The sequence below is a fragment of the Osmerus mordax genome, chromosome 15 (genome assembly GCF_038355195.1).
Source record: "Osmerus mordax isolate fOsmMor3 chromosome 15, fOsmMor3.pri, whole genome shotgun sequence".
NCBI classification, from domain to species: domain Eukaryota; kingdom Metazoa; phylum Chordata; class Actinopteri; order Osmeriformes; family Osmeridae; genus Osmerus; species Osmerus mordax.
This window is the reverse complement of record NC_090064.1, coordinates 15,604,841-15,619,531: the sequence shown is the minus strand read 5'-3', so window position 1 is coordinate 15,619,531 and position 14,691 is coordinate 15,604,841. Positions and strand designations below refer to the sequence as shown.

General features: G+C 46.0%; 1 protein-coding gene across 1 annotated transcript; it reads right to left on the bottom strand.

Moving 5' to 3' along the window:
• Positions 1-4,403: 4,403 nt before the first annotated feature.
• On the bottom strand, positions 4,404-13,989 carry cul2 (cullin 2). The gene is made up of 21 exons (XM_067251429.1): positions 13,902-13,989; positions 12,554-12,689; positions 12,285-12,387; positions 12,097-12,191; positions 11,345-11,450; positions 11,063-11,145; positions 10,837-10,933; positions 10,547-10,657; positions 9,693-9,855; positions 9,391-9,515; positions 9,103-9,210; positions 8,792-8,851; positions 8,562-8,690; positions 8,305-8,391; positions 7,856-8,008; positions 7,378-7,455; positions 6,827-6,893; positions 6,266-6,468; positions 6,009-6,110; positions 5,797-5,913; positions 4,404-5,237 (listed from the first exon to the last, which is right to left on the bottom strand). The coding sequence occupies exons 2-21, from the start codon at positions 12,670-12,672 to the stop codon at positions 5,106-5,108; spliced, it is 2,238 nt and encodes a 745-aa protein (XP_067107530.1). The 5' UTR covers positions 12,673-12,689; positions 13,902-13,989; the 3' UTR covers positions 4,404-5,105.
• Positions 13,990-14,691: the final 702 nt, after the last annotated feature.

Below are 14,691 nucleotides of genomic sequence, written 5' to 3'. Positions count from 1 at the left end.
GTGTATACTGTGTATGTGTGTGGGGTTATGTAGAACTTTATTAAATCTCCCAATCCTGGGAGACGCGAGCAGGGAGCGGCTAAACAGTTCTAAGAATTGTACTGTGTGTGTGTGTGTGTGTGTGTGTATGAGGAATGTGTGTGCACGTGTGTATGTGCATGTGTGTATCTGAATTCGTGCATGTATGGAGGTTAGGAGAGGATGTCAAAGTGCGACCAACCAGAAAAAGATGTGAGAAATGTGGCCGTTCGGGGGACAAAAGGAGGGTTCCAGGAGTCACAGAGCCAAGAGGGAGAACACACACTGAGAGGGGGGGCTGGGAGGGGGGGGGGGGGGGGGGGGTGGCTGGGAGGGGGGGGGGGGGATCAGGTCAACTCAATGGTTTGGGATGTACAGGAACACAGAATAAGACAGGGTCTTAGGAAACACCAACACTGTAGGAAATGGAACTTTCTTCTTCTTCTCTCTCTTCAGTGTCAGGGGTAAGCTATACCATATCCAAAGACTAATGCTGCCGTGTTACAAAGTAACAACACAAGTGAGCAGGGTGATCCCAACTAACGAAGAAAACCACAAACTTGCACCAGAACCTGTTATCTTCTGGGAAGAATCGTTTAGAGGGAAAAACAGCCATTGCCCAGGTACAAACTCGTGACTCACAGCACTCGTAAACCCACGGTGGGAGGAGCCTAGAGGTCTGATCCTGGAGAGGACACGTTCTCTCGGTGAGAACCGACGCTGAGATGAAAGACTAAAAGATAAATCATCATCAGTCTTCATGGTCTGGCTTCAGGCTGCGGCCCTCACAGCTACTGCTCATGTGCAGTACAACCCCACAGCAGAGGGAGCAGCAACATATATGGAAATATCCAGAACAGACAGGGGGATGTTTTCGACAAGATGTATGATGTACGTTGAGTCGGTTTCCAGGAGGAGAAAGTCAGAGAATCTCATATCAAGCCGTTCACTCCCAGATGAGGTCACCACACAGCGCACAGCTAATCAAGATGGGAACTGAAGGGTTCTACCCCGACGTAAAACAATCTCACCTAAACTATCCAACTTGTGACCTGGGTGTACATACATCAAGGTTTTTCTCTCATCCTACATAAGGCCTGTAGTGGGTGGGGTTAGCTAGAGGGCTCTGCTACCTTGTCGACAGCAGGCAGTAACACAGTCTGATGGGGTTCAAGACCGACAGGCCCCAATCAGACTGGATTTTAGAGGAGTCCTCCTCAGCTGTCTGGCTGCTGCTCTCCACCAGCTGGTAAACTACAGAAACAGGCTGCAACTGGGTTTGGGTAGGCATTCAAACCCCTCCATTGTATGTGGTGGAAAGGAAAGTGAGTAGATCTAGACTCGTCAAAGACTAGCTCAGCTCAGAACAGAGTTCATGGTTCACCAGACGCCTCAGGTCCAGGCTTCCACAGCGCTGCACGGATCCGGCCACGGAGAACTGACAGCCGAGCGCCAGGTCCTGTTGGGGGTAAACCTATCCTCCGCTCTTACCTAATCAATGGAACAGTCGCCTACGTTCTGCTGAAGTGTGGGAAACCGTGGCCTGTGTCGGGGGAGGGGATCTTAGTGTCTTCGTCGTGAGGAAACCAAGGCGGCGCCGCGGAAGCAACAGCAGCCAGTGGCCAAGGCTTTATTTAACTGCATCAAGCATGCTGCAAATAATCATCTAGTATTTATGGAGTGAGATTCAAGGTAACTTAAAAGTGTGGGCAAAGTAACTAGACTTAGTCAAAGTCCACATCCGCAGAAAAGCCTGATAATGACACTAAGCGAGAAGAAGCATTTAAGACTTTGGTTTCATTCTTTATTCTCGGTATGGCAGCTCTATGAAGGGATTAAAACACATCTGAACGCTGTTTAATGACCAGGAACGTTAGCCTCAGACAACCTTGCAAAGACTGGCCCGGTCTCTCTCAGGAACGAACAAGGGAAATGCTGAATACTTTCCACGCGAGAACAGCTCCCTGTAAATAAATATCTTGGCAATAGTACCAGCTTTGGTTCACCAAACTATTCAAAGCCCATGAAACAAAAGGTCCATGACGTGACTCCAATATCAATGCAGCCCCATCACTAAGGACCAGTCAGTGTTGGAACTGGCCGTAGCAACAGTAACACACTTTCATTCATCCAATAGACATTAAATGGGTCTAACGCAAACCATTAAAATTCCACAAAGAAATGTACTGTGTTCCTTTAAGGGACCATTCAGTACTGCAGAGACTCACCAATACCTCATACAGGGAGAAATATGAAGCCATCACTTGATTAAGAAATGGTCATGGAGCAGATATCAAACTTTCGGTCTACAATGCAACCTTATGACATGGTGTTGCAAGGTTTGTCTACCTGCTTGACTAAATCGCCACATTACAGTATCTGAGTGTAGAAAATAACTCGTAACTGTCCAATCCTCTGACACTGTCGGGCAAGAACAGACCTGAACAGAAGCAGGAACTGGCTCATCCAGGTAGGCAACAATCTGGATATTGGGGTGTATACTGAAATATGCATACATTACACAACCGCCCAATCAAATTCACCCCGAATCAAAACCTTTCAAATGATCAGACTTAATGACTGATATTCTTAAAGATCTTTAGAAGGATGTTTACTCCTACCATACTGTGGTTCTGGACACATTTTGCTTGATTGCTCTTTAAATGTCTTGGGTCGGCTCAGTTTAGGTCAATAACAGGTCCATAAATGAACATAAATGTAGGCTACTTCAGATCCCTAAACTGTAGGCTACGGAGTTTGTAGCTCATTGGAAGCGGACTTACTATAATCAACACTCATCTACCCTACCCTACGACATTAGAGATCCAGTGAATCATACACTGTGTATGATAAATTCAGTTTACTAACAGTGACCTAATGTAGGCTACTGTAATGCTGAAATGTAAACTATGTGTATAGCATCACGACATTTCCCATAAGTTCTCATGTCAGGAACTTCTCCGATGCTGCTGACACCGCGTTGCAACTTTGACACCATGCGTTTTCTTGCCAATGTGCCAATCAAACCGATCGACCATTCTTCACTCAAACCTCAACTGTGCAAAGTATTTCATTCGTATGCTTTCCATCAAAGTATCATAATCAGATGTTTTCTTAAGAAATGCGCCATATTGCGAAAGCAGCTTCGAGGACAGGCGAGAATGTTTCCATGGGGAATACACATCGAAAATGTTGAAAAGCACCATCGCTTACCTTGGCAATAGCTTTTTTATATCTCACGGCGGCTTGCTCGATAAGACAGTGGATTTTAATGTTTCCATTTCCACACGGAACGACCACCCTGGTCGTCCCAAAACACACAGTCACTTTCATAGTTTTCTACGTCGCCCACCTGAGCGGGTCGTTACTTTTTAAAGACGTACATTAGATTCCTTCAGAGTCGTGTAGGCTTCATACAAATCCCAAAGGGTCGGACGGCACGAATAATATACTCGCTTGATATCCTTAATGTGCTCAATAGCTCAGACCACCTGTTCATTCCCTGAAATGCGTCTTCTGTGATATATTCCGATCCAGCACGAAGCTGGGTGGTGACTGTCTTTGCGCTCCCGACTCCAAGTAGGCTAGGCTGTGTGAAGCAGCCTGGGTTGACTCATAAACCGAAACTTCTAGGCAGGCCTATCCATATCTCGGCACAGAAGACCAGGTAGATCATGACATGGCAAACGACACCCTTTCTTTCGATTAATATAGTTTGGCTTCAGACTTTCATTTTGCATTCCACAAAACATTGTCCAACCGACACATCTGACATCGAAGCAGCAATATGTTCCATGATTAACTGAAAAAGGGTTATATTGTGTAAATTAATACATTATTAATATTATCCTATAAAATGCTTGTAAAAACCAGTTTTCGGCAGTGGTTCAGATCATAAAACTAAGAAGAATATGAATATCGGTGCAGAAGACATCTGGGCCCATAACGACTATGTTTGTGATTAGGAGAGCGTCTTTGACCAGGCAAGTCACCCAAGATATACAGTAGTTAAACATATTAAGTGTAACCATAATTACAGAGCAATATTTCTCAGTAAAACCACAGTAAAATTCTAAGTGACCTACTTTTACCCACTCTAAAACCACATCTAAAACAGATCATAAAAATGACCAGAATCTTCCTTGTTTATACTGAAGTTTATGGACTGTCATATACCCCACAAAGGTTATTATTTTGGTTTCCTGGACCCCTATGGACTCGCATTATTAAGTCCAGATCAAATTGATCCAATTGTCCCCATGAACAAGACAGATGCCGTTAAATCGTAAGTAAACACACACACCTGAAGACTCCCCCTACTGGTAGTGGTCAGCATTACTGACTCCCGCATGAACAAACCACAGGAATACTATTCTCACGTCAGAGACACACGCGCTTATCCAAAACATTTTACATAAAAACCGTGTGTTTTTATTCATTTATTTGACAAGCAGCGGGATCATGTTTGTCACCTCAATTGTTTTTTTTTTCTCTTTACATTTGAAAGTAGATACAATTATCAGTATACCAGTTTTATTACAATATTTTTCTAACTTCGATACATTAAAAAAAGAAAGAGAGAAAACACACACACACACACACAACTGCAAACGTGTGAAAAGAAAGCATGGTTTCCATCTCGTCTCCACCTGCCATGTCACAGCTCTTTTCCCCAATTAATTTTTTTATATTTTTTCGGTTTAGTCGACTAAAAACGTATTATCAGCTTGGCGCTCGAATAGCTATAGAGGCATTTCTTCTCGTTGACGCACTGGTGCGTGGCACTGGTGATGTTGTAAACAGCATAAAATCAGATTGGGCCGAAGAGGGTGGGGTCGGGGGTCAGGGGCGGGGCAGTTAGAAGGGCCGGGCGGTGTGTTGTGGTGGTGGGGTTGGTTGTCTGGCGTGGTCTCTTTAACCCTTTTCCAAGATGGAGGCACAGCCCCCCTCCCTCTCCCCCTCCCCCCTCCCCCCCCCACGAGAACACACGAGACAGCGACAGTCCCAAAAATAAATGAATGGTCTCTCTCTCGTTCTCTCTCTTTCTGTTCCTTGTTGGCGGGTGAGCGCCGCCCCTCTCTCCTGATTCATGCCACGTAACTGTACTCGTCCGCTGAGCTCTGGCTGCGCTCGATGTACTGCTTGTCGATGAGCACCTCAATGCACTTCTTGATCATGGCAATACTGGGGTTGAATCTGGCTTTGGACTGGTTGATGACCTGGGGAGAGAGAGGCAGGGCAGAAACAGGAGAGAGGAGGGTTAGATTGGTTGTGTCTGCCGGCTCGGATCATCGGCTATGTTTCCCTACGTCTCTACATCATCTAACCCTTCATGAACACACAGAGAGAAATAAGATAGGGAAATATAACAATGTGTGTGTGTGCTCACTTTGCATCATCAGATAGATGTTTTTGTGCGTGTGTGTGTGTGTGCGTGGGCACTTGGGATGGACAGATAGATGTTTTCGTGCGTGTGTTGACAGCTAGCAAGGTGCCATGTTAAGGCCAGACGTGTCGTAATGTTTTCCCAGAAAGAGACACTCATTCCTGACACACGTGTCAGTCAGGGCTGTCTTATTAGCTTAGACATTCCCCTCCACGACTCTGTGAAAGCCCCCCTTCAAACAGCGACACACATAGGGGCTCTTGCCCTGGGGGCTCAACAGACCGCGGCGTGTCTTCATCCATGTAACACGGCTCTAAGAGAGCCTACAGAGATGAGATCTTATCTTCTCTCTATGTTGCAACCACAGTTGTTATTGGCCCTCTCCCCCTCACCTCCTGGATGAGGGCGTTGTGTCGGAGCAGTTTGCGCGCCTTCATGATTCGCACGATAGCAGCTTGTAAATACATTTTGCGGTCCTCGTCCACAGCACTCCTCGTCTGTTCCATCTCCTGCCAGGACACACACACGCACACACGCTCCGTTAAGACAGGCACAGGCACAAAACATTGCTGCGTCAGCCAGGATGCCCAGCCGTCAAGCTCACCTGTGGTGTGTCTTTCTGCATCGACGTCGTGATCTTGAACTTTGTTCTTTTACTGGTGAAACTCATATTTAGCGAAAACGTGGATTCAGGCTCGATCTCCTCCTGTAAGGAAGGACATAAACAGTGTCAGAGGAAATTACCTTCCGACAAGCAACGGCCGAAGAAGATCCTCTAGTAGGATAGTGTCCCAGACAAGCTTCTAGGCCTAGAAGGTTTTTGGTGGTCTAGCCCTCCTGGGGCGTGGGGTGTGGTCTGACCTTCTGGGAGTCATGGTTGAGCATCTTGACGTCCAGCAGGGACCTGATGGTCTTCTGCAGCTCCTTCTCGTTCATCTGCGTGCTGTCCTGCAGCTCCTTGTAGCCCACCGTGGTGCCGCTGTTGAAGGCCAGAAGCACGGCCATCTGGTAGGTGGTCACCATGGCTACGTAGGGCTTGGACAGGTAGTTCATCTTGACCTCGCCTAGGGGAAAGGGTCACACCATGAACAGACTCCAGCAACATTTTCTCTCCACTCTATTTAAAGAAGAAACAAGAAATTGTCTTTTTTTTTTTTTTTTCCACACCCACATCCACCTCCCCCCCCACACCCACATCCACCACCTCCTCCCCCCCCCCCCCCCCCCCCCACACACACACACACAGACAGTGTCCCCCATGCATTCTACAACAAGTTGGGATTAGGCCCCAATCCTTTAATAGCAGTACTGATGTGCCCCCATACAGCAAGTTGGCACAGTCTCACTGAGCTGCTGCTCAAAAGATTAGCAAGTGCAGCGTTGGGTGGATCAGTGTGTGTGTGTGTGTGTGTGTGTGCGTACCTGTGCAGAGATAGTGTAGCCAAGTCAACTTCCTCCCGCTGAAGTGTTGATTATAGAACATCTCAAACTGTTGGGAAACAGAGAAAGACACACAGACACACACACACACCATCAGCATCATATCAGTATCAGACTATAGAGCAGCTGAGGGTAGCCTTAGGACAACGTCCTCAGACAACCCCCACCCCCCCACAGGTCTGGACTGGGACTGAAAAACGTCCCAGGACTTTGAAAGGCAGACTGGTTCACAGCCGTGTATTATTATTATTTTTGTTATTGTTTTTGTTGCATTATGTCTCCCGACGGCCAGTCCGACCCAGCCCCCTGCCCCCTTCTCCCTGCCCCCCGCCTCCTGCTCCCTGCCTCCTGCCTCCTGCCCCCTGCTCCCTGCCCCCTGCCTCCTGCCTCCTACTCCCTGCCTCCTGCCTCCTGCTCCCTGCCTCCTGCTCCCTGCCTCCTGCCCCCTACTCCCTGCCCCCTGCCTCCTGCCCCCTGCCCCCTGCCTCCTGCCCCCTGCCTCCTGCCCCCGTCTCCCAGATCCACGCTCTCACCATCTGTACACTCTTTTCCAACTCCTGGGGGATGGCAAACGTAGAAGAGGGGACATGTGTGAGGGGCCAGGCTCCTGCCTGTAAAGACACACACACGCACACACACGTTGAGAACTCAACACCAGAGCCCTCAGCTAGAAACCTGCTGGAGATGCGTGACCTCCGAAGATTCCTGCAGAGAACTGTGTGGGAAAGAACCTCTGCTATGACAACGGCTCAGATCCCAAGGCAAGACAGATGAAACTGTGAATACTGAGATTATTCCATAGATGAAGGACACGGTACGAACAAGAAGAGCAGCTAAAACCTAAACACTGATTCAAATAATGACCATATTCACTCCAGTTAATGATACGTTAAAATACCGTTTTTTTTTTTCTTCTTCTATTCACCCTTCATTCACTGAAGTTTTTATTGGCCCGATCTCACCCCACCTCAAACCCCGGACCCCGTGCCCCCCTACCTGGCCAACCCTCACCTGTAATACGTAGATCTGGAAACTGATCCCCAGGTCCACCACGGTGTCCTGGGTCTTGATAAAGTTATTGAATTTGTTGTTGAGGTCGGCGCTGACGCTCATGTCTGTGTACATTCGGTGGAGCTTGCTAGTGAACTCATAACCGCACGCTTGCTGCAGAGAGAAGAGACAGAGAAGGGGGGTCACACAGAGGGGTGGGGGGGGGAGAGAGGGTGGAGCACAGGCATGCAGAATTTAATAATCTTGTCCTTCACTGTTATCAGTCAAATATCACTCGCTGACAGAAGACTGAAAGCAGACTGGCGGGGGGGGAATGGCGTGATTATACACTCGTGTCATTCAGTCAAGGAGAATGCGCTCTACAGGCTGGACACAGACTACAATGAGGGTAACGGGAGGCTTTCAGAATGAGGACTTTAATTTAAAAACAGTTAAACTTTCATTCTCACCTTTAGTTTGTTGATCATGGCTTCTTCAGAGTCCATAGACAGTGACAGGCCATGTATTAACCTCTTTGCAAGCATTCTGGCGTAAAACTGTGAGAAAGAAAGAAAGAGAGACAGAGAGAAGAGAGCAACCAAATAGCACTTTTGAGTATCAAATACCAGCTTCTTAGCAGGAAAGTAACATCTCCACATCCTCCTTCACTCAAGTTTGCACGACAAGAAATATGTATTCCGGCGAGGATAGCGGCGCCAGCAGTCACCTTCTGAAACACATCCTTGTCGTCTATGTACTTGAACACTGTGATGAAGCTGGTCAGCTTGTCCTCTACCTCGTTCTCCGTCATGCCCTTGGCGGACTTCTTCAGCAGATTGTCACAATACTTGGCAAGCTGTGCGGGAAAACAGGATGACAATAGGATGAAGTTAACCTCGGACAAACACGACGCGGGAAGATTCTGTCTCTCTGAGTATTTGGTTGGTTTCCACTCACCAGTTCTGGGGCTTTGCAAATGGATTTGGGCTCTCTGTAGTTTACCACTGAAGTCAAAGCCTGAAGGAAGAAAATGAAAATGATTTTAAGGTAACAATTAAAAACTCAGTCACTTTCATATGATTTTACAGGAATTATACACTTCAATACGTTAAACACGTGTTCGTTTAGGTATTGATTCTAAAGGGATCTGAGGAGACAATTACAGATAGCTCATTACATTACAGCTGTTTGTAGCGCCATCTACTGGACAGTGGTCATGACAAGCTTATCCCACTAAGGCTCTTTACTCCAGAGTCAGAGGTTAATACCTTATCAAGTGCGCTCATAAAGTGCTGATCCCCGTTCAGCACTGTGTTAATGAGCTGAACAAATTTACTGTGAACCTCCAACACGGACTCGACAAACAGGGTTGGCATCTGTGGGGGGGGAAGGGAAGAAAATGAAATCCAAATAAACATCTCTACTGAACAGAACTTCAGAATCTCACCAGGCAGAATGAAACAGTCTCTGAAGTCGCAGAAACCAATGCAAGTAAAGTAGATTTCTCTTCTTGAGGGTATGGTGTTGTGGAGTGAGCGTGTGAACAGGGGACTGACGTTTTCCTGAGAGAGGTTACTGGTGGCTCGAAGGCCCTCGTCGTGGATGTGGATCTGGAGTTCCTGGATCATGTGAGGTAGGCCACTGGCCACAGCCCGCAGCAGAGTGTACATGTTGGCCATGTCTGCAGCAACAGACACACACAGGGGAGGAACAGACAGTCACATCTCAGGGATGGATAAGCAAAATGTGTGTGTAGGCCAACTGATGATGGACACAGATTGCAGCAGACGTCTGCTGGGGGGAAGGGGGACATCACACAGCTGGATAAGTGAGTACAGTGTGTGTGTGTGTGTCTGACCCTCTCTCTTCTCCTGCCGGATGATGTTCTGACACTCCCCGTGGAGGAACTGCAGGTGGTCTGCCACCATCCTCTGTTGACATTCATGGATGACTTTGGCGTAGGAGCTAGGGTGCAGGTACTTCCGACACCTCACTTCCTCATCTTTCAACCGGCCCAACACCTGTGGGGGAGGGGGGGGGGGACACACGAGGATTTGATTTACATAACATTCACTCAACAGTGCGCGTTGGCACTGGGACAAGAGAGACTTTTGACATCATCGAAAGCTACACAGCCCTGGTCCCTGATAGGCCAGGCTGCCAACAAAGCAAAACAACACGCAAACAAACAGGCTGTGAATGCAAGAAGAGGCTGTTGACTTGGATGTAAACACAGTCATCTACATTGTCTCAAACAGGATGTAGACACACAGTCATCTACATCATGTCTGTTTAAACGTGAGCTTCGCCGACGCTGGGCGGGGAGGCGAAGCTCACGTTAGCCCCAGAGTTATAGAGCCTTCATATGACCTCATTACACACACACAGATGCACACGCACACACACCACTTCCACTTTCCAGTCAGCCTCAGAGTTATGGAGTATATTTGACCTCATCAGACACGAACACACGCTCACAGACACACACGTTGCCCCATGGGTTTTCTCAGAGACAAAACTAAACTCAAACCGTGCAGTGAGTCAGTGAAGCCACCACAGAACCACATGAGACAGGGCAGGTAGCGTTTGACTCTGTATTGCAGGGCCCCAGCCGTGTCACACCTGCCTGCGTGTGCATGCACGCTGACCTGCTGATGCTGCGCTCGCTGAACCCAGAGCTGCGTACAGGAACAAGGACGAGCCGCGGCTTACCTTTTCCATATACTGTGAACAGTTGGACTCTTGCAGTAAATTGGAGGCTTCTTGCTTGTAGTACTCTCCTGTTTTTGTCAGAAACGGCCCTTCGAAGATTTCCTGATAAAACTGGAAGACAGGACAAGAAACCCGTAAGTGCCTCAGGAGATAAGAGGACACACTGGTTGTGTACGGCACTCTGAGGAACCATTGATTTTTGCGGACTATCTCACCTTAAAGGGGAGGATTAGCCAGGATTGAATCAGGGGAGTGATAGTTGTCTTGAGATGTAGATCTGAAAGACTTACCTTTAGAGGAAACTTTTTCTTGTACTGTTCAACATGAACAAAGGAGTTGATGACGCCATGGATTACTTTCTGGTTCGGATCCTCACCACACCGATCGCTGACAGATACAAGCAAAACAAGCATTTGCCAAAAGGGTCCGTGGAGACGACTGTTTACTTATTTTTGCTTTAATGCCCAGGTCGCCATTATGTGCTAACCAATAGAAAACAAGGATGCAATGACTTACTTCTTGATTTCGTTCAGCAGCATGCGGATCAGAACGGCTTGAAGGGGCTCAATCATCAACTTCCTCCACATATCGAGTGCCAGCTGAAATACAAAGGAAGGCAAACACAGGCATGAATCTCACTAAAGACCAAAACACACACAGCCTTCTTATACTGGGCATGGGGAGCTCTCATCGCCTCCATGCTCATCCGGTAAAGCATGGTGTCCAAGTTTGGTTAACACAGAGCTTGTCGCCAATAGCAACAGACACACCGTGTGCTGCAGAGATCCTATATTTTACCTCCCCGATTTCCATAAGTGGTTCATTCAGGTCGACCCCGCCATAGCCATACTGCAAGTCTGCCTCGGTGAGTTTGTTCTTCTTTATGAACTGTGTGTTCAGGTACCTACACAGGCAGGAAGGAAGATGATCTGCATTAGTCATCATGTACATTTACATTTATGCATTTAGCATACATTGTGGGAAACCAAATAAGTGCCAAAGGGAAGAACCATAAGAGCATGCAGTTAAACAAGTTACAATTGAACAGCATGAAACTCCCCACAAGAGTGCAAGAGTGTACCTGTAGAAAAAACTATCAACAGTGAAATATTTCACAGCGAGTACAAGAATTTGAAACCGTTACAACTAACCAACAAGAGCAACAAGTCTCTCAATACGAGTCATTGTGATCCTGGAGGAAACTAACATCAGGTCCAGCCAAGCATTCCTAAGTGCCGTTGTACTTGTAGTGTCATAATTCATTTACATTTTACATTTAGATTACATTTAGTCATTTAGCAGACGCTCTTATCCAGAGCGACTTACAGTAAGTACAGGGACATTCCCCGAGGCAAGTAGGGTGAAGTGCCTTGCCCAAGGACACAACGTCAGTTTGCATGACCGGGAATCGAACTGGCAACCTTCGGATTACTAGCCCGATTCCCTCACCGCTCAGCCACCTGACTCCCCGACGAGCATAGACACATGCAGTCATGAATCCCATCCCTTATAATATTCCCAAAGCTTTATTTACAATCTGGGGGAATTACCTGTACAAGCAATCCATGTAGTCTGCCCCCTTACTATACTCCTCCCAGTATCTGTGGTACATCACTAAAACCTTCTCCTCTGACTCCAGAACTTTCTGAAATGTAGAAAAAGCAGGAATATCAGTACTAATGTGTCAGTCACCGTAGCCTATGCTTAATCTCACATTCACTTAAGGATCAATGTTTACCTTGTATAACTGCCCGACATGATTCTCCAGAAACACTTTTGTCTCTGTGTACAATCTTTCCCCTAGTGGCTCCGGGTATGCGACACACAAGGCATAAATGTCACTGATATAAATGTTAAAGAAAGCAACATTGAGAAGAGAAACAGGTCATCACAACTAAGGCAAATTACGTAATGGTCCACACCCTGGATTGGACATGAATCTCCTATTGGGCAACACATTTAGACAGCTCATTTCTACAGCAGAGAAGAACCAAGAATGGTGGATACGAGAAGCGGTCGTTCCACGTAGCCCTCTCCACATAGTCAAGCATCACAACTGCCTTGATCGTTGTCAGAAGCTTGTTCCATGTCTCATCGAAATCCACCACCCGCGGCTTCAAGGACATTGTATGGCTTCTTCACTCTGCAAGAGGAAAAGGGGTTAAGGTGGTGGCTTGGCTTATTGGGTGAAAGGCTACACCTTCATATTTTATTATTTACATTTAAAAAATGGAAAGCAATATGACTCTAATTCTGTAAATATTACTTTAGATTATATACTTAATCACATGCGACAAAAAAAAGTGTATGGTCAGAACCACTTACAGAATCTTTGTTCAAAGTTGCGAATCCTACAACCCTATTATGAAATATACTTTCAGCGTTGGCCTCCTTCTGTACATTACAATTTCGCAAGCGATGCGGTATATCCCACAACAAACCAATAGCCTTATTACATAGATCAAATTATTAGCTTGTTTTTGTCACTACACAATGACACATTAATCCAAACAATGAAACCGTTAAACAATGCTAGGTCGTTCTTTGATTATAATGTCAGGACAGTCCACGAACGACCACTGACAGTCACAACAAGACTGTAAACATTGGCCGAATCAGTACCATGCCCGCTATTGGCTACAGTTACCTGTGTATGTAACTAACTGGCTAGTGTGGTAACTAATGATGTAGCTTCATTCCTTTTGGCAAATGCATAGGCCTTACTAACAGTACTGTGAGTGTTTGCGTGGTCTGCGAGCTAATTCACAGATAATATTAGCAATCGAGTTCTACCAGCTAATGTCACCTGAAATGTGAGTTTAACATGGCCTAGCTAGCTAACATTCTAGAAAACGAGAATGTCAGAGAAGGCCTGGCTGGATAGCGAGCAAGCTAGCTTAGCTAACTCTCTAGTATCAATTTCATTCGTCATTCAACCGATAGTGCTAACGTTAGCTAAGTAGCCTAGCTAAGCTAACTATTAAACAAGACAACATTGCATGTTGTGGTGTCTGTTTTCATACTCAATGAATCTTGCTGAATATTAAGTATTTCAACTGAATTGTATACTGCCTTCACAAGCATTAACTGCGATAAATGGCTAGGCTACTTGTCTGGATGATCTGCTACCAACCAGTTGTGCAGGCTAGCTAGTTGCTATCAAGGCATCTGTCAAGCGAATTTGGGCATTGGGAAACAGCGACCGTCTACGGTAGCTAGCCAGCTAGCACTAGCTTAGCGAGCTTTCTTGCTCCGACTTTCTTACACTTTTTCCTGACAGCACGGTCCCAGGTTGTATTATTGTTTACAAATGCATGTTTAAAAGGTCAAGCGATGATTTATGTGTGATACGTACCCCTGGCCAATATGTACTTGTTTTAATATTTCAAGTTTCGCCGATGTCACAAGCTTGATCTCTTTTACTTACAGGTCTTCCATTACCCCACCACTTGGATTATACCTTTGAATCAGCTGGAGGGGTAACCGGGACTGTCATAGTTCCGTACTTTGTAATTTCCTGCATTATTTACAGGGCGATTTTAAAGGATTGCCAACAATGTGCATATGTCAAATGTATATTGTGTTAAAAATTGACACTTTACTGAAAATAAATACTTGAATACTTGCTTCCCAGAAACAATAAATATTTGACTTCCCTGTGTCTGATTAGTTTTGCCTAAAACTACGGGGCACTACTTGGTAACTTTAATCAAATTATGAATCGCATTTTTAGATTTATTAGATTGCTTTCTGTTGGGAAATAGAAATAGTGGTGTAATTCACAAAATACAATTTGTGACATTTAGTGGGTTTATAAAGCTTTGTATACTTTTACTGAACATATGATAAACATTAAATTACAATTTTAAACGGATTATATCCTTGTGTGTGTGTTGTAGGGCCTATTGCTAGGTCTTTTTGACAGTGTGTGCATGGCATTATTTGTATTGTAGCCTACTATTTTTAATACTTTCATTCAGGCATATATGCGTAAAAAGTACACTCATTCAATTTTAAACGTTCCTACAAGTGTGTCTGGTAGTGTCTGGTAGTAGACGGCGAGCCATTGGAGGTGGGGTGGTGATGTGACAGAGTTTCGACACTCTAATCTGGATCGGGTAGTCCTAATCCAGGCAAAACAGTTG

Coding starts and splice junctions, on each gene's coding strand:
- cul2 (XM_067251429.1), bottom strand. CDS start 12,672: ATGTCCTTGAAGCCGCGGGTGGTGGATTTCGATGAGACATGGAACAAG. Junction 8,691..8,791: donor TTTGCAAAGCCCCAGAACTG/GTGAGTGGAAAC, acceptor TTTCCCGCACAG/CTTGCCAAGTATTGTGACAA. Junction 8,392..8,561: donor ACAAGGATGTGTTTCAGAAG/GTGACTGCTGGC, acceptor TCTTTCTCACAG/TTTTACGCCAGAATGCTTGC.